Below are 17,847 nucleotides of genomic sequence, written 5' to 3'. Positions count from 1 at the left end.
ATGACTCTTGGTAACTCGTATTCAGAGATATACTGCCACTGACCGTAGAGGCAGAACATAGCCATCATGGCTAGGAGACATTGATAGCTTTCTCCTCCTCCATGAATTTGTCTAACCTTCTTCTAAACCATTAAAGCTGGTGGACATCACTACTTCATTTGAGAGTGAACTCCATAGTTTAACTACCTATCTTAAGATCTTTCTTAAGCAGACCCAGAAAACGTTGGGCTGCAGCACCCTGCATTTCTGACCATTGGCTGTGGTGGCCAGGGCTGGCAAAGACAGGAGTCCACCTAGAAGACTAGAGCCCGGAGAAGGCTAGGCTAGACATATTCATGGCTATGCACAGTGATAGCCACGTGGAATTATCCAGGTTCAAAGGTAGTGTGCTGTTTACTGGCTACCAGTTTCTGGGCGCAACAGCAGGAGAGAGTAGTTGCCTTCATGTCATATCCTTTGGCTTCCTGGATACACCTGGTTAGCCACTGTATCAGGGGAACTTTTTGCAGCCCGATGGCCACATTCCTTTCTGAGCAATCTTCTAGGACCCACATGCCCATGTTGGGTGGAGGCACAGGCTAAAAGTGGGCAGAGCAACACATGTAAATTGTACCTTTCTACAATAGGCTGTTTCTACACTCATTGACATCTCCCTTTCTGCCCTCCATGTAGGCAAGCATGTAGCAGGATCAGAGGTCCAAGGGCACATTATTCCAGCTGGGCAAAAGCTCTGAGGGGGTTTGCAAAGCAGGGCAGATGAGAGGTCTGGCTGGGAAGAGTATGTGGCCTGGGCAGAGTCATGAGGGCCAGAAAGAGAGGGCTACATGGCCACACCCAGTTCTTGGGCCTGAGGTGCCCTACCCCCAGAAAAAATGTAAGGATCTTTTAGTTCTACCCTGCAGGCAACGTCTTATGTATTTACGTTCTTAAGTACAAAGAAGGGTGTTGATTCCTCACCTCAGATGGAGTAACAGCTGCTTGTTATTTGCACTTAAAAATAAATAAAAAATTAACACCTGGGAAGTTCCCAGCATGCATGGTGATTTCTGGATTTACTTCTGTGTGGAGTTCAACTGGGATGTTACTTCTTTGTATATGTCAGGTCTGTGTGTGTGTACCCCAGAGCTATGTGTGGGAATAAGCTGAAATAAATAATGTGTAAATAGCTTTGCTAATTAGCAGAAGTGGCAAACAAACCTGCAAAGCTCTGAAGCTCACAAGCGGGACAGAGCTCTTCCTACTTTTGATTCCAGCACCTGGTATTCACAGGCATACACCAATTGTTGCAAGCATATAAGGGATACCTGTTGCCCACTCAAAATGTGTCCAAGAATCGACAGACGCAGCAGTGGAGAAAAAGAAGGCAAAGTTTATTGCTGAGCAATAAGACCCGTTTCCAGAGCCTGGGCCCGAAGCCCCTGTACATTGGGTTTTTATACCTGAGTACAATCAGCATAAAACACGACATATTCATATATTGCAGCAAAATCAAATCAGTGAGCAGGCACAAGCTCTTCCTCTGCCCATGTAAAGAATACTTCTGCTTTTCTCAGATGGTGCGTCAATTTGCCCTTTACCCTAATTTTCAGCAATAAAGAGGAAAAGAAACCTATTTGACCGTTAAAACCTGAATAACCCCCACCATCTGCTATCGGCTTAGAACATTGCATTATGGCTGACTGCTTTTTCCTGTTCCCCAACTCATCCCCCTCTCGTGAGCCAGAGAAGCCGCCTGGAGTAGGTTCCCTATAGAAAAATGCCAACACATCAGATTTATTGTTTCCTTCAAGCACAATAGCAGGGCGGAGAGAGAAATAGGGCAGAGGGCAACTTTTGAATTTGTTAAGATTTAAGAACTTTTGCTCTGCTGAAGCTTTAGTTATTCAAACATCATTAGGATACATGGATAAAAAAAAAACCACCATTAGGATATATGGTTATATGTGGATATATGATTATATAGAAATCATAAAGGTAAAATTCTTCCAGGTGGTCTTGCCACACAATCTTTGGGGGTAAGAGTGCATTTTCACTTTCCCTCCAATGCATCTGATGTGACTAGTGGTGCTGATCAAGGTCATGGGTTCGATCCCCTTACAGTCCTCCTCCATTTCAAGGGGTTGGACTAGATGATCCTTGGGGTTCCTTCCAACTCTACAATTCTATGATTCTATGAAGTAAATTGTCTGTTCACTGGAAAGCTGAACAACCTCAGAGAACCTTGTCTATCTCTCTCTAAGTCAGAGGCTATCTTAAAAACAGCAAAAAATTACCATTGGGTCAAGTAGATTATTTGATATAACAGTGACCGTTAAACAGAGAATCTTTGTCTTTTGGTGCTCTCTGGATGTTCTGGGGTGGAGCACATTTCTGTTATTGGGCAGGATCTCTTCCATCAGTCACAGAGCTAGAAGGAAACGATGTTGTGGAGGGCAGGGTTTGCCTCATACAGGCCTTGTAAGGCTGTGCTGCTCTCTGAGGTGGTGAACATCCCGTGTGAGTGTCTGGAGGCAGTTGAAAGATGGATGGCGATTAACGGATTGAGGTTGACTCCCAACAAGACAGAAGTACTGTTTTTGGGAGGCAGAGGGTGGACAGGTGTGGGGGACATCCTGGCCCTGAATGAGGTAACTGTGAGACCCTACCTTCCCATGCACTGTCTTTCCAGAGTGGTACGTGCTCTGGCTATCTTCCACTTAGACTCCTGCAATTCACTCTATGTGGGTCTACCTTTGAAGGTGACTTGGAAACTCCAACTAATCCAGAATGCAGCTGCCAAACTGGTGACAGTGAGCGGCTGCCAGAGCCATGTCCTAAAGGATCTACACTGGCTCACGGTATGTTTCTGAGCACAATTCAAAGTGTTGGTGCTGACCTGTAAAGCCCTAAACAGCCTCGGCCCAGTATACCTAAAGGAGCATCTCCACCCCCATCGTTCTGCCTCGACACTGAGGTCTAGCTCCAAGGGCCTTCTGGCAGTTCCCTCACTGCAAGAAGCGAGGTTACAAGGAACTAGGCAGAGGGCCTTCTTGGTAGTGGCACCTGCCCTCTGGAACGCCCTCACACCAGATGTCAAAGAGAACAACAACTATAAGACTTTTAGAAGACATCTGAAGGCAGCCCTGTATTGGCCAAAATTTTATGCACCTATGAATACCGTATTTTTCACCCGATAGGGCGCACCGGCCCATAGGATGCACCTAGTTTTTTTGGGGGGGGGGGAAATGAAGGGGAAAAAATTATTTCCCCCCCAGGTGTGGGGCTGGAGCGGGGGAAGCCCGAGCTTCCCCCAACCCCAGCCCCCATAATAGGCAGCTCTCTGCAAGCCTTGGGAGACCGGCGCGACTTCCCGCCGGGCTCCCACGCCTTGCGGATATCTGCCTGAAGCCCAAACCAGGTCGGGGAACAGTGGGATGGCGGCGTTCCACCTCCCCGCTGTCCCCCGAGCTTGTGGGGCTGGCGGCAGGGAGAAGCAAGCTTCTCCCCACCGCCAGCCTCCAAACCAGGTCGGGGAACCGAAGCCCGGGGTGCGCTGTGCAGCGCACCCCAGCCTTCGAGATGCAGGCTGCTATCCGCAAGCCTAGGGAGCCCAATGGGAACTCCCGCGGGCTCCCAAGGCTTGCGGAGAGCTTCCTGAAGCCTGGAGAGCGAGAGGGGTCGGTGCGCACTGACCCCTCTCACTCTCCAGGCTTCAGTGAAAGCCTGCATTCGCCCCATAGGACGCACACACATTTCCCCTTCATTTTTGGAGGGGGAAAAGTGCGTCCTATAGGGCGAAAAATACGGTAAGTTCTTCCTTTTCTCCATCCTGAATTTTCCAATATTCTGTTTCAGTGGATGGCCTTGCATTCTAGTATTACGGCAGAGGGACAAAAAGCACTTCTCTCTTAACCTTCACCATGCCATTCATACTTTTATAGACTCCTGCCATGTCACCTCTTACTCACATTTCTCTCCTCATAGGAGAGTTGCTCCATCCCTGATTTTACCTAGGATCACTCAGCTCCTCATAGTGGAACCAGCTTTTGCCTATCACAGGATTGTGTTTGACTGGTGGTAGTGTGTGGATCATGGCAAGAAATTAGATGGCCAGCATTGAGTGAGCTCCAGTACAGCAATAATTTTTCCTAATAGAATGTTTGTTCTTAAGCAGCAAGGTGATATGCAAAATCAGTGGGATGTATGTAACTCTTAAATGCATGATGTAATACCCCCCCCCCCCAATGCAGTGCAGATGTCCGGAGCCTCCCAAGTGTTTTACAATGTGAAACACCATCAGAGCATTGAAAGTATTTCCATTTTCCATCTCCATTGTATCTGATTAGTTCTGTGGTTGGGTTGGGAGTTGAGTGACATAAACAAGTCACCCAAGCATTAAACCATTAAAGTATTTTAAGGGAAGGCATAAAAATTGATTTTGCTTCATGGCTCCCAGCCCTTAGTGAATGAGACAGGAGTCAGCACAAGATCCCTTATCCATCACCCTCTAATGGGGTGAGGATGGAAGCTGGTCCTTAGAACCATAAGGTTGCCGCCAACTATGTGCTGCTCAGGGTTGACCTACTGAAATGTCCCTTGGTGAGTCATGGCCATCAATTCCAGTGGGTCTACTCTGAGTAGGACTAACATTGACTACTGCCCACAGAGATTGAGAGGGACCTTGGAAATAATCTGATCCAGCTACGAGGCAGATAGAGAAGTCTGGAGGGCTGTTATTCAGCCATCAAGCCTGAGGTTGCTTACCCATGGTGTGGGCACCCATCTGTCTCAAGTGACAATAGAGTGTACCTCCAGGCGTGAGGTCTAAATGCTGCATTAGCAGCACTGAAGCAATATCCGTGGGAGGCAAGCCTGGGCAGTGTGTATGTATGGAGGTCCTGAGCTGCCCAGACAACAAGACACCCCTCTCAACTTCACTGATGTGGTCCCAAGGAAATCAGAGCAATATGTTTGGCACCAGCTTAACTGCAGGAGTTGCTGAAGGAAGTGTAACAAGGCCTTAGGGACTCCATGCTGAATTTGTGTAGGGTTTACTCCTTAGCTTTTTCTTCTCCTGAAGATGCCCCAAAAGGCAGTGGAGGTTTAGTGTTAGAGTTTTTCTTCTCCTAGATAGGCTACCCTCCTATGTTCATGAGCCCCATCTGCCTCTCACTTCCCTCTATAGCATGTACAAAAACTGCCTTCTTGACCACTGGACTGACTATTGCTCCCGTCCTCTCAATCTGGGAGAGCCTGGGAAGTCCCCTGATGTAGCAAGTAGTGAAGTGCAGGGCTTTTTTTCAGCTGGAACTCACCAGAACTGAGTTCCGGCACCTCTTTGGTGCATTCCAGCACCTCTTTGTTGTGTACCAGCAGCTGTGTAGTGGCAAGGTGCCCAGAGTTGCGAGTCAGAGTCTTTTGGCTGCATGCCGCTCATGGCTTTGTGTTGGAGGCTGTGGGGTGGCATGTTGGAGTCAACATTGAAATGTGGCTGCAGTGATGCTGGCAGTGGGGTGATTGAGCGGAGAAGCGTTCCTGCCCCAAAAGCATTGTTTTTCCCCTAAACAGCTTTGGCTCTGTCAAAAAACCCTGAGTGTTCCTGCACCTCATTTTCTAGGGAAAAAAGCACTGCTGAAGTGTAGTATTAAAAAAAAATGCTTGGTTCATTGTATGCTGGACATGTGGGTTTGGATTAAATTCTCTTTCTCCTCTCCCCCTTTTCTCTGTCTTTCTCCAGACTAACGACGCTGCAGGGAATATGTGGAACTGGCTTTACTTCATCCCCCTCATCATCATCGGCTCTTTCTTCATGCTCAACTTGGTCCTTGGTGTCCTATCAGGGTAAGGACCCAGTTTCTTTTCCACTAATGATAAGATGGAGAAGGTAGGGAGCTGTCTTATATCGAGTCAGACCACCAGGTCCAACTAGCACAATATTGCCAGCACAGGCTGGCAGTGACTCTCCAGGGTCTCTTGCAGCCTGACTTGGTTATGCCAGAGATTGAACCTGGAAGCTTCTCCATGCAAGGCAAAAGCTTTACCTCTGTGCTCACACATAGGAAGCTATATTATACCGTAAGACCATCGGTCCATTTTTATTTATTTATTTATTTATTTGCTTATTGGTAATCCACACTTTCCTTAAAAAAACAACACCACACACATCAGGGTGGTGTGCAGCTTTTTTTTTTAAATTGCCTTAAGAAAAATTATACAGACAGCAAAACGAAGAAGCCTAAATTAACATTGCCTTCTACTGATAAGAAATAATAATAACTATTACAATAATGAAAATACTAAAAATACACTTACTTCCCCTTTTGAACTTCTATTCTGGTTACAATATATTACTATTCTATAAGAATCTATTATATCCTTTGCTGTCCCATATATTATTTTATTTTCCAAATTCAACCTAACCCTCCCCTCCTCCCCACTGCTTCCCTTCACCGGTGTGGGATCTTCCCATCATAATATTTTTTTCCTAGTTGCTTTCACAAAATAGAATAACATGCAAACTGTTAAATTATAATTACTTCTTTTGTCCTTACACGCTTAACAACTGCCTATTAAGAGTTCTGCTGTGCAACTTACAAAAATAAAATCAGCATAAAAACATCAATAAAAATTGATTGGTTACAAAAGAGAAATAAAGAAAATATATTGCAAAGGCCTGTCTAAAGAATATATTTTCAAAGGTCATCTGAAAAAAGGGAGGGGGGGTTGCAGCTCTTTCTGGTTGCTGGTGATCAGGAAGGTTGAAGTAGTGTCAAAGAGGAGCAAGTCCAAAGGGCTCTTTTAAGTGAGCCCACAGCCTTAGGATGTGCTCTATCTGGAACCAACTCAGTTATGCAGGATTCCATTTCCGCTACAGCTCTTTCCAGTTGCATAGTAAATATTTGGAATCAGGTGAAGTCTTTGGAAGAGAAGGCATTATTATTAAAGCTCTCAAGTACCCAGTTGGCCTGGGGGTGGAGAAGGAAAAAGATATAAGGCTGGAAAAATCAAGAGTGGGATTCAGATTCCCCCCCCCCCTTTTAATGCATGCCGGACAAGTTAATAATGCTCAGTTGATTAATCCATTGAGCGTTCGTTGACAATGAATTGGATCTGTACGTGCCTGCATTTGCGAAAAGGAACCAGAGGATGATCCAAGTGAACTGGGCGGGGGGGGGGGGAGGCTGCTGGTGTTGTTCTGTAATTCAAGAGTTTACACAGTGCTCCAGTAGCCAGGTTCTGTGGCAGATAGGAATGAATGAATCTGCCTGTTTCCCTTTCTCTCAGTCTCTTGATTTTCCAGACTTTTAGTTTAGTTCACTGCATTTCTGCCTCATTTTGCAATTAAATGAAAAGGTCTTAAGTTTCATCAGCATTTTGGTGCAAATTTGTCTTGTTATACAGAATTTTGCATCCAGTTTTGGGTTTTGTCTAATATGGTGCATTTCTGATCTGTCATTCACTAATGCAGTGGTGGGAAAGCCTTTTCACCCTCGGGATGCTGCTGGACTGCAGCTCCCATCAGCCTTGGCTATTGGGTGTGATGGCTGCGGCTGATGGGAGTTGGAGTTCAATCACAAACTAAACAACTCTGTATGTGGTTTACGAAAATTCATTAACAATATTGCATGACATTTCAACACCTTCTTTTACATGAAATCTTTAATAATATATACAAGTGCCAAAATAATCATGACATGCACAACTCAGTATCTCAAAGCCAAACAGTCCAAATATTCCTGAAATAAGTCTAGGAGAACAACTCTCTGTGTGTATACTTGTGCTGGTTGCGATCCCAATGGAACTCCGGCACATACACATGGGAGATGTTCAGCAGCATCTGGAGGGCCAAAGGTTCCCCCACCCCAGGTTAATGTGTGTATCTTTAGTCATGCATTCCCCTGGTATGTACATTTTTGCATGCATTATTTGGTTGGAGAACATCATCACAAAATCTGGAGATTTCATGATAGCCATCTTCAAATAGCTAAAGGGCTGTCCCATGGAAGACGGAGCAAGCTTGTTTTCTCCTGCTCTGGAGGGTAGAACCTGAAACAATGGATTCAAGTTACAAGAAAGAAGACTCAGATTAAGCATTAGGAAAAACTTTCTGGCAGTAAGAGCTGTTTGACAGTGGAACAGGCTCCCTCGGGAGCTGGTGGACTCTCCTTCCTTGGAGGTTTTTAAGCAGAAGTTGGATGGTCATTTGTCATGGATAGTTCAACTGATATTCCTGCATTGCAGGGGGTTGGACTAGATGACCATTGTGGTCCCTTCTAACTCTACAATACTATGAATCACCTGTGCTGGCCATTTTACACAGTATGATACCATTTTGAACAGTCATGGTTGCTCCCCAAAATCCTGAGCAACTGTAGTTTGCTAAGGGTGTTGAGGGTTGTTAGGAAACCCCCTATTTCCTCCCACAGATACCTACGATTCCCAGCATTTCCTGGGAATGAGGGATTGATTGCTAAACCATTCTGGGAATTGTAGCTATGGGTGAACACTTTTTAACAAACTACAGCTCCCAGGTTTCTTTGGGGGAAACCATGGCTGCCTAAAGTAGAATGATGCTGCTTTAAACGTATAGTGGCAGAGGGGCCTTAGATAGGTTCACATTGAAATCCTAATTGACTCAAATTTATCTTCTATCTCTAGTGGTGACGGTGGCAGAATCTCTAAGTGCCTGATTGATTGAGCCAGGGCCTGGTCCTTCCTGAGATAAATGCCAGCTATTAGTGAGCTCTAGCATCCTGGCTAGCAGGGTCTCTTCTTTCTAGATGCAACCAGGAAGCTCTCTTCTTTTCTCAACATGGGTTCGGATATTGTGCATTGATAACCAGCATGGTGCCCTCCAGGTTTTGGGCCACAGATCCCATATTCTCTGACAGTTGGCCACACTCTCTGAGGATGATTGTAGCTTTAGTTCAACAATGGCTGGCCAGATGTTCCCCACCACTGGGGAAGCTGCCCAAAAGACACCGGTTTGGTATGGTTGCATCCAGCCTCAGCTTTTCAGTTCACATTCTTGTACAGCTTTTTTTCATGAAGTGATAAAACTGTCGTGATATCTCAGCTTCACACCCTCCTGCAGTCTTTCTACTCACTGAGATGTGTCCTTGAATAATAATAATAATTTACCCATCTGGTTGAGTTTCCCCAGCCACTCTGGGCAGTGTTAAATACAACACAGCATTAAATATTAAAAACTCCCCTAAACAAGGCTGCCTTCAGATGTCTTTTAAAGATAGGATAGCTGCTTATTTCCTTCACATCTGAAGGGAGGGCGTTCCACAGGACGGGTGCCACTACCGAGAAGGCCCTCTGCCTGGTTCCCTGTAACCTCACTTCTCACAATGAGGGAACCACCAGAAGGCCCTCGGCATTAGATCTCAGCGCTGAACTCTGATAATGCCTCTTGCTTGCTGAGATGGAGGATAGAGGGGTGGCAAGAGAATGTATGTAGAAACTAGCCTAATATACAATGCTGAAGTTTACATTCATTGCTCCATTAACTTTTACTTCTGGCCCTGTCCTACCACTGGCATGTGCCCCCCCCCCCGAGATTATCCTGAAAGGAATGCAGCTCTTGAGCTGAATAATGTTCCCCACTCTTACTGTGCATTATTTTCGCAAATAGACCACTCTACATTATTTTCCGAGCTTCAGAAATGAGTAATGACCTAAGGTAATGTTTGCATCCTGCACTTAGGTCTATAGTGTTCCTAAAACAGATTTATAATTAACCTCCCTCATCTCTATTCATTTCAACATCATAAACAAGACCTATGTTTCTCCCTCTGTTTCCTGGAACATAATTACTAACTAACAAGCATCATCCAGTGACCCATCCCGTCTAAAGCGCTGTTCTTTGTTTTCATCGTACTGAGATACAGGGCACTTTGACCTTGTTATGCTGATGGTGGGTGGTGGAAGTGGTAAGAGCGGGATAGAAAGTAGCAAAAAGCAGAAGTAAAGTTGGGCGAGGGGAAATGTGGCTCAAATGAGAGACAAAAGGTGACCTTAACCTATGTTTTTAAGTATCTGTGACGCAGGTATCCCCAAATATTTTCAGTCTGAACATACAGTTCCTACTGCTTTATTTAATAAACTTCCCCCATCTAACTCATTAGGCAGAGAACTTGACTTGCCAACTAATTTACTGCTTTTGCTTTTCTGCCTTTAGCAGCAGTTTGTCATGAAAATAAAATATGCATCATAGAAAAGTTTTCCTAACAGCAGTATAGAGAATGCAGACAAAGTGTCCCCTATCAAATGTCTATGTGTCAAGATGCTGTTAAAGGCACTGGAGCACAGCTAGTAAAAAAAAGCTGGCAACCATATAAACTGGGGTTGTGCACACACCCCATACTCCGATCTGATAGAAGACCCAATCTGGCAGTTTTGATTGGTCTCAATTTGACGTTGGCTGATCCAACCTAGATCTGGGCCCCAGATTGATTCAGGGGTCAGTCCTAATGCTCAGTTAGGGTTTAAAACCCTATTGATAAACATGTGGTCAAGAGGGGTGGGAGAAGAAGGAGATGCTGTTTCTTCTTCCCCTTCTCCTGACTGCAATACAGAGAGCAGGACTGAACCTAAGTTGGGGATTCAGTCCTCAGTTTGGCTATGCATGCATGTTGCCTGGCTGGAAACAGGCATATGCAACCGAAATGAAGTGCAGGGCTGTTTGAAAGCCCTTTTACACACTGTTTCATGGTACTCTTTGCAGAGGCTATCACCTGCCTCTTCTCCCACACCCCTGTTGCCTGTATGCCAGCCCTGAATCACTCTGGGAAGGCCAACCCAATTTGGGGTGATCCCAAGCTGTCTCAGCCTGATCTGTCCAAACCCCAAACCAATTCAAATCAGCCCAGATCTGATGCGTAGCCCAAACATATACTATCCCCAGGACCCCTCTCATTGTCCTATCCCATCCAACATTTCCCAACCCAAATAGGGGGCACTCCCCCCCAGGCCGCCTCCATCCTTTGGAGATGCACACAGATAGCCTGTGTGCATCTCCATCCTTTGCCCCCCCCGCCACCCGCAGGTGTGCCCAGGCCACACCACTACGACACCACCTGCAAGTTCACTACCTGCTTACCACGTTACCTTCACTGGCTCTCCTCTGCTGCCTCCACCATGACAAGACCGAGGCCCACTGCAGCCGCTTCCATACTTCCAGAAGTGTGGCCTGGCTTCTTTGAGTATGTTTGTGGCTGCAGCAGGCCTCAATGGAGGTCTCCCAGCAGCAGCAGCAGCAGAATAGTTGGGACATCTGAGATTTGAAACAGAATCTGAGAGGTCCTGCTCAAAGTGGGACAGGTGGCAAGTATGTGTCTAGGAGGGGAAACGGTTTGTGTGCTCTTGGTGACTTCCTACAATACTCTTTTTTCTTTACCCCCAAAGGAGGTTGTGCTAGTGGCTAGGGAATGCCCTTTAGGGATGTGGGGGAAAAATTTGTTTGAAAAATGTGTACCGCTATTGACTTTGAGCAGTGATTTGTCAACTTTTGGCTTGCTGGGAAACAGCATCACCATATTTAGAGAAAGTTCAATTTCAAAGAATAGTTGGGGCTTGGTTTGCATATTGCATATGAAACCTCAAGCTGGGGGGCCAAATGCCTCTCTGTCTGGCCCTTGGGACTCTTCCCAGGCCAGACCTCTTTTCCAGACCACATCTCTCACCAACCCTGAATGTTTTTGCCTGGCTGGCTTGTGTCCTGGAACTATGCCGATGCCTCTTGCCTGGATGGAGGATAGAGAAGGATGTGTGAATAAATTTATATTTGTGGTTCCACCCCCTGTTGCTTCTGGACCCACCCACCACTGGCACGTGCCTCCCCTCCAGATGATTACCTAGTAGGAAATACAGCCCTCAGGCTGAAAAAGATTCCCCACTCCTCATGTATTTGTTCAGGAAGCATAAATTAGGTAGCTTCGCATGTAAACACAAACCAAATTAATCCCCCCCATATCCCTAATTACTCCCACATCAAGTCTTCAGGGAGACAGTCTTTCTCTGTGTATCGTTCTCTGTACAGACCTCCAAATTACAGCTGCTCTTCACATAAAAACAACTGGATTACATCATTCTTAGCTGGGATTGGAAGAGAGGTATTTCCCAGCCTTTCATGCAGTGGAGGCTAGTTTTGTTTGGGAAAATGGGGCAGTGCCTCACCAACCTCAGTCTGTCCTCAACCAGCCCTCACTTGCCTTCCTTCTTGCTTACACCCTGTCCATCGAGTTGCCTTCTTCCTTCATATCTTGGCGCTGTCCCTTGGAGAACCCAGCAGGAAGGAGAATGGGGGGGGGGGGGAGTAGAATTAACTGGCTCCACCTGCCATTGAATTTTCATTCATTGGCAGTTTTTCAATAGAGGTTGGATGGCCCACCTGTCAGGGATTCTTTAGCTGTGATCTCTGCATTGCAGAGAGTTGGAGTAGATGGCCCTTGGTATTCCTTCCAACCCTACAGTTCTTTGATTCTGTGAATCTCAAACTGTTTCATATTAATTCTGGTCAACCCATGGTGTAGCAAGAACAGGTTGAGATGGCCTCAAGTTGCACCTGGAGCAATCCAGGCTTGTCAAAATGGTTGCTAGTGGGTGGCCAGGGGCATGGAGAAGAAGATGCACACAGATAGTCTGTGTGCATCTCCTACTTTTCTCTGGACGTGTGTGTGTGTGTGTAAGGAATGTAAGAAGGCACTTTAAAAGAACTCTGTTTGCAAACAGTATGTGTCCATTTGAAATGGCAATATGAAGCACTGGCACTGAGAACTTCATCCCCAGCTTCGGCCTGTTCAAACTGCTGATTTCTCACCTTCACCATTATTATTTTTGCCAGCCAAGTGTTCTCCTGGCATACCCATCCCTTCTCAGCAGCTGCTTTTGTGTTGGAGAAGAAAGGCATTTCCCTTCTCCTTGTCTCCAGTATGAATAATTCAGCAGCTGTAGAGTAGCCCTTTGTTCTCCCAGCAGGACTTTCATGTGAGATGCCCAAAGGCTGATGTACGTAAGATGGCAGGGCCAAGGTTGTCCTGCTGAGCCCTGTGATGGCAGGCCCAGGCAGGGGTCCCTCATGGCCATTGACATGACCTGATGCTTCAGCTTCCCTCACCTCAAAAGGGGACCCTCAGGTGGGGTGGCCAAAGCATGTGTGTTTCTTTCACCATCCAGCCTTGTTGAGAGAGAGAGAGAGAACTCCAAGGGGACTAGGACCTTGCATTTGGTTTTCAAGTGATGCTTTCACAACTCCACCAGTCAAAAGCCAAATGGACTTGAAATTAAAGGTTAGGCACTGTCTTGGGAGGGTATTTCAAACTGGGTTTCCACCCATTAGGTTTATGTGTGTGACCTCTTCCAATGCTGAAAAATATGAGATGAACTTGACCCTTCTTACCCCTTATCCTGCTCTCACAGTGGCCAACCAGATGCCTGTGGAAAACCCACAAGCTGTACATGAGCACAACAGCACTCTGCCCACCTATGATTCCCAGAAACTTGTATTCACAGGCATAATTTCTCTGAGGCAGAGCACAGCCATCATGGCTAGTAGCTGTTTATAGCCTCCTTCTCCATGATTTTGTCCCATCCTCTTTTTAAGCCTTCCAGAGCGGTGGCCATTACTGTTTCTGGTGGGAGGGAGTTCCACAGTTTAACTATGTGCTGCATGAAGAAATACTCTTTGAATGTTCTGAATCTTCCAGTATTCAGCATCAATGGATAGCCATGAGTTCTACTGTTATGAGAGAGAAGGGAAAAAACAGAACACTTTTCTCTATTAATTTTTCCCATGCCATGCATAATTTTATATATTTCTGTCATGCCACCACTTACTCACATTTTCTCTAAAGTAAAAAGTCCCAAATACTGCAGCCTTTCCTCATAGGGGAGTTGCTCCAGCCCCTTGATCAATTTTGGCCACCCTTTTCTGAACCCACAGTAGCAAGAACCAAACCCTCCTCAGGCCACACCTCTCGCCAGCCCTGTTCCACACTCTTCTCAAGTGCTTTTACTTTGCCAAAATGCGTCCCTGACAAGCGATGATGCCTCTTCCTTGCCTGGATAGAGTGTCATGTGTGTAGAAACTCTTTTGTGTGGCTGCATTGTACCCTTCTGTGCAGAGGTCAATGTCACACCTGTTTCTCCACCCATTTTTTTGCCTCTGTACCTGACCACCTCTGGCATGCAGAAATTTTCCTACGAGCGGATGTGAGCCTTGAGTTGAAAACATTTGCTCACCATTGATCTCTGCAGATGGATGCAACTGGAATAAGCTCTTCCTCTCCTCCCATACCCTCCAAATCTTGCCCTGGGTTTTCCCAAGCAAAGAGAGCACAGGTGCATTGGGCAGAGGTTAAAGCCCAGATTTCCTTTTAGTTGCATCAAAACAGCTGGAATTGCAAAGCATCTGCTCATCGCTGGAGTCCCAGGAGGAATTGCACAATACAAAGGATGGGCTATGCTAGGGGAAGATGAAATGTATGGCTCTGAAACCTGAGAATGAATACTCCCCCTGCTTCCTGCCCAGACGGAGGATTATCTTTTCATGAATGTGACAAACTGTTAATGCTTGAGCTAAAGCAAAGCAAGGGGAGTATTAACTCAGGCCAATTCTGGGTGTGTGTGTTGTACCATCAGGGGCATTTAAAAAAAATCATGTTGATCTACATTTGTCGGGTGCCAGAATGGCTTAGCAATCCAGTGTGTGCCATAGAATGCCAAGCATCTTCCAACAGTCGCCTGCAGCAAATGCCAGTCAGTGTTGTGTTAGAAAGAATGGGGATGGCATTATTAAACTCTGGAATTGGCTCCCACAAGGGACAGTGAAGGCCACCAAATTGGACAGCTTTAAAATAGGATCAGGGAGGATAAGGCTATCAATGGCTATTGAGCCTGATAGCCACTGCTATTTTTCTAGAAAAAGAGGTGCCGGAACTCACCATGAACACCTCTCTTGTTCTCTTAGAATGGCAATGGTACCCAACTGAGAGATGCCAAAACTGAGTTCCAGCGAGGTGAGTTCCGGCTGAAAAGAAGCCATGCTGATAGCTATGCTCTACCTCCACTGTTAGAGGTGTCAATGCTTCTGAATAGCAGATGCTGGAAACTGCAGGAAGGTAGAGGGCGGCTGTGTTCAGGTCCTGCTTGGGGTTCCCCTTGACCGTCTGGTTGGGCCCTCTGAAAACAGAATTTTGGAATAGATGGACCACTGCCCTGCCCTGCAGGGCTCTTCTTATGCTTCTATGATTATAACTCAGTGTCCGAACACATGCATACCTGGCACCTCCAGTTAATAGGATCTGGTAGCAGGGTAAAACAGGGGACAGAGAAGAATATGGGTGACTAAAGGATTATCTTTGGGTAGGCTTGCTGAAATAAAATAGAGTGGTACATCGGGTGACAGACGCTTCAGGTTATAGACTTCGCTAACTCAGGTTAAGAACTTTGCTTCAGGATGAGAACAGAAATCGTGTGGCGGCAGCAGTGGGAGGCCCCCATTAGCTAAAGTGGTGCTTTAGGTTGAGAACAGTTTCAGGTTAAGAACGGACCTCCGGAACGAATTAAGTTCTTAACCAGAGGTACCACTGTATACCTCTGATTTAAAATGAAGGCTGGTCCATTAGGGCATATGTGGCACATCAGCTACCAAGCCCAGTCTGCCCTCTTTCTGGCTCCACAAGCCTAACTTCTTACTTATGACCAGTTCAAAGGTGTGTGCATAGAATGTCAGACCCCTCCTCCTTTGCAGGGCAGTAAGGAGGAGGATGGAATTAAAAGGAGGGTGAGGTAGCTCTGCCTGCCATTGGCTCTGACTCTACGTACTATTGGCCTCCACCGCCTTCCACCCTATTAGTCCCAATGAGCACCAGCCTGTGCTGCCAATATATGCTTTATTCAGAGGCGTAGTTGGAGACTGGTGAAACTGGACCCTGCCAAGGATTCCAGAGGTGTGCACGCAAAAATCACCATTGGAGATTGACAGGGAGAGGAAGTGACACTAGACCCCTTTTGGATGTTGCAGGAACCCTTTTGACCTGGCAGGAGCACTTTCAAAATACAAGCCTGCGCCTGCTAGGAAACTGGAAGTGCCACTGCTCTCCCCCTCCCCTGTCCCTGCCACCTTTCAATCAAAGCTAGTGAGTTGGCAAAGGTCAGCAGTCATGGGTCAGGAAAGGCTGCTGGCAACAATGAGCCCAAACAACAAATACTTCCGCTGTCCCCACAAGCATCTCAGGAGGAGGTGGGAGGGCAGAGGCTAGGCAGGAGTGCCCCCTGCTCCTGCTGACCAGGATTGTTGCTGACTCTGGGTGGGATGCCCTCTCTCAAAGCCCACCCCACTCACAGGATACCGGTGCTCTCAGCACAAGACATGCAGGGCCAGGTAGAAAGAGAGCAAGCACCCGCCGAAGCCTGCAGAGGGTTTTCCTCTGCCCTGGATCTGGCACTATCCAGGCCAGGGGAACCCTGAGCCTGATTCAGCCTGGCAGTGGCCTACCAAGGTACATTGCTGCCCACAGTGCTCCTCTCCAAACCAGGAGGAATAGGAGGAGGAGTGGATCTTGCTGTTCTTTCCTGCCAGGGGTGCCTCAACTGGAAGTGGACATATTCCATTTGCTGCCCTTGCCTGAGCTCATGAAAGGCCTCATGTCTTCACATGTCCTGCCAGTTCCTCACCCAGAGAAGAGGGTCTCCCCCCTCCACACTTGTTACATGACCATTTAAATCACTAATTATGGCAACCATTTACTGTTAAATATCATTTCATAGGCAAGTGTAACCCTGTGCACAATGCAACCAGGACTTCAATAATAATAATAATAATAATAATAATAATAATAATAACAATAATAATAATAATTATTATTATTTATTATTTATACCCCGCCCATCTGGCTGGGCTTCCCCAGCCACTCTGGGCGGTTTCCAAAAAAAATATTAAAATACTCTAATACATCAAACATTAAAAGCTTCCCTGAACAGGGCTGCCTTCAGATGTCTTCTAAAAGTCTGGTAGTTGTTGTTCTCTTTGACATCTGGTGGGAGGGCGTTCCACAGGGAGGGCGCCACTACCGAGAAGGCCGTCTGCCTGGTTCCCCGTAACTTGGCTTCTCGCAGTGAGGGAACCGCCAGAAGGCCCTCGGAGCTGGACCTCAGTGTCCGGGCAGAACGATGGAGGTGGAGACGCTCCTTCAGGTATACTGGACCGAGGCCGTTTAGGGCTTTAAAGGTCAGCACCAACACTTTGAATTGTGCTCGGAAACATGACATACTGGCTCTGACGGACTGGCAGAGGGCAGGGCAGCCTTGGTCAGGAAGAAAGGGGAAGTGGAGTGGAGCACAAAGAAGTCTTGGTTGTTTTTATATTTAAAAAATGCTTTGTGCACCCATGTTTAATCTTGCCCCTTTCTAGAATTTATTTATTGCTGTGTGTTTTTCTTTTTGTAAATCTCCCAAAGAATAAAACAGAACAAAACTGGGATTAAGGGGTTTCTCAGGATGATGGAGTGTGTGTGTGTGCTGTGTCCTATTGGTGTAGCAGTGGTGACAATCACCCTTCTTCAGATAGGAGGACACACGCAAACATGGTAGGCTGAGGAGGGTCAGTTGTGGGGAGAGTGAGAAATGTCCCTATTTCATCTGAGGAATGTTAGGGGGGTTGGGAATTTCCTCCACCACCGGATCTGCACCCCCATTTGGGGCTCTAAGCCCTTTGTGTTTTATCTAGTGCCCCTGCCTTATTTCACCCCCCCCCCTTTTGCCCTGCCATGCTTGTCTCTGTGCCATTGGGAGATGTTGTGTCATTAACATATATCAGCAGAGTAGAACTATGTCTCTCTTCTTGGACACCGTTCTACAGGC

General features: G+C 46.5%; 1 protein-coding gene across 13 annotated transcripts in view; it reads left to right on the top strand.

The window, feature by feature from the left end:
• CACNA1B (calcium voltage-gated channel subunit alpha1 B) overlaps window positions 1-17,847 on the top strand; it is a 333,802-nt gene that overhangs the window by 150,107 nt on the left and 165,848 nt on the right. For all 13 annotated transcript variants that reach the window (XM_080990744.1, XM_080990755.1, XM_080990754.1 and 10 more), the window contains exon 7: window positions 5,717-5,820. In XM_080990744.1, coding sequence (XP_080846870.1) covers window positions 5,717-5,820 — 104 coding nt within the window. The remainder of the gene's footprint in view (window positions 1-5,716; window positions 5,821-17,847) is intronic.

This window comes from Podarcis pityusensis (assembly GCF_964106645.2).
Source record: "Podarcis pityusensis genome assembly, chromosome: Z".
NCBI classification, from domain to species: Eukaryota; Metazoa; Chordata; class Lepidosauria; order Squamata; family Lacertidae; genus Podarcis; species Podarcis pityusensis.
The sequence above is the reverse complement of the archived record's forward strand: the minus strand, read 5'-3'. Positions and strand labels throughout refer to the sequence as shown.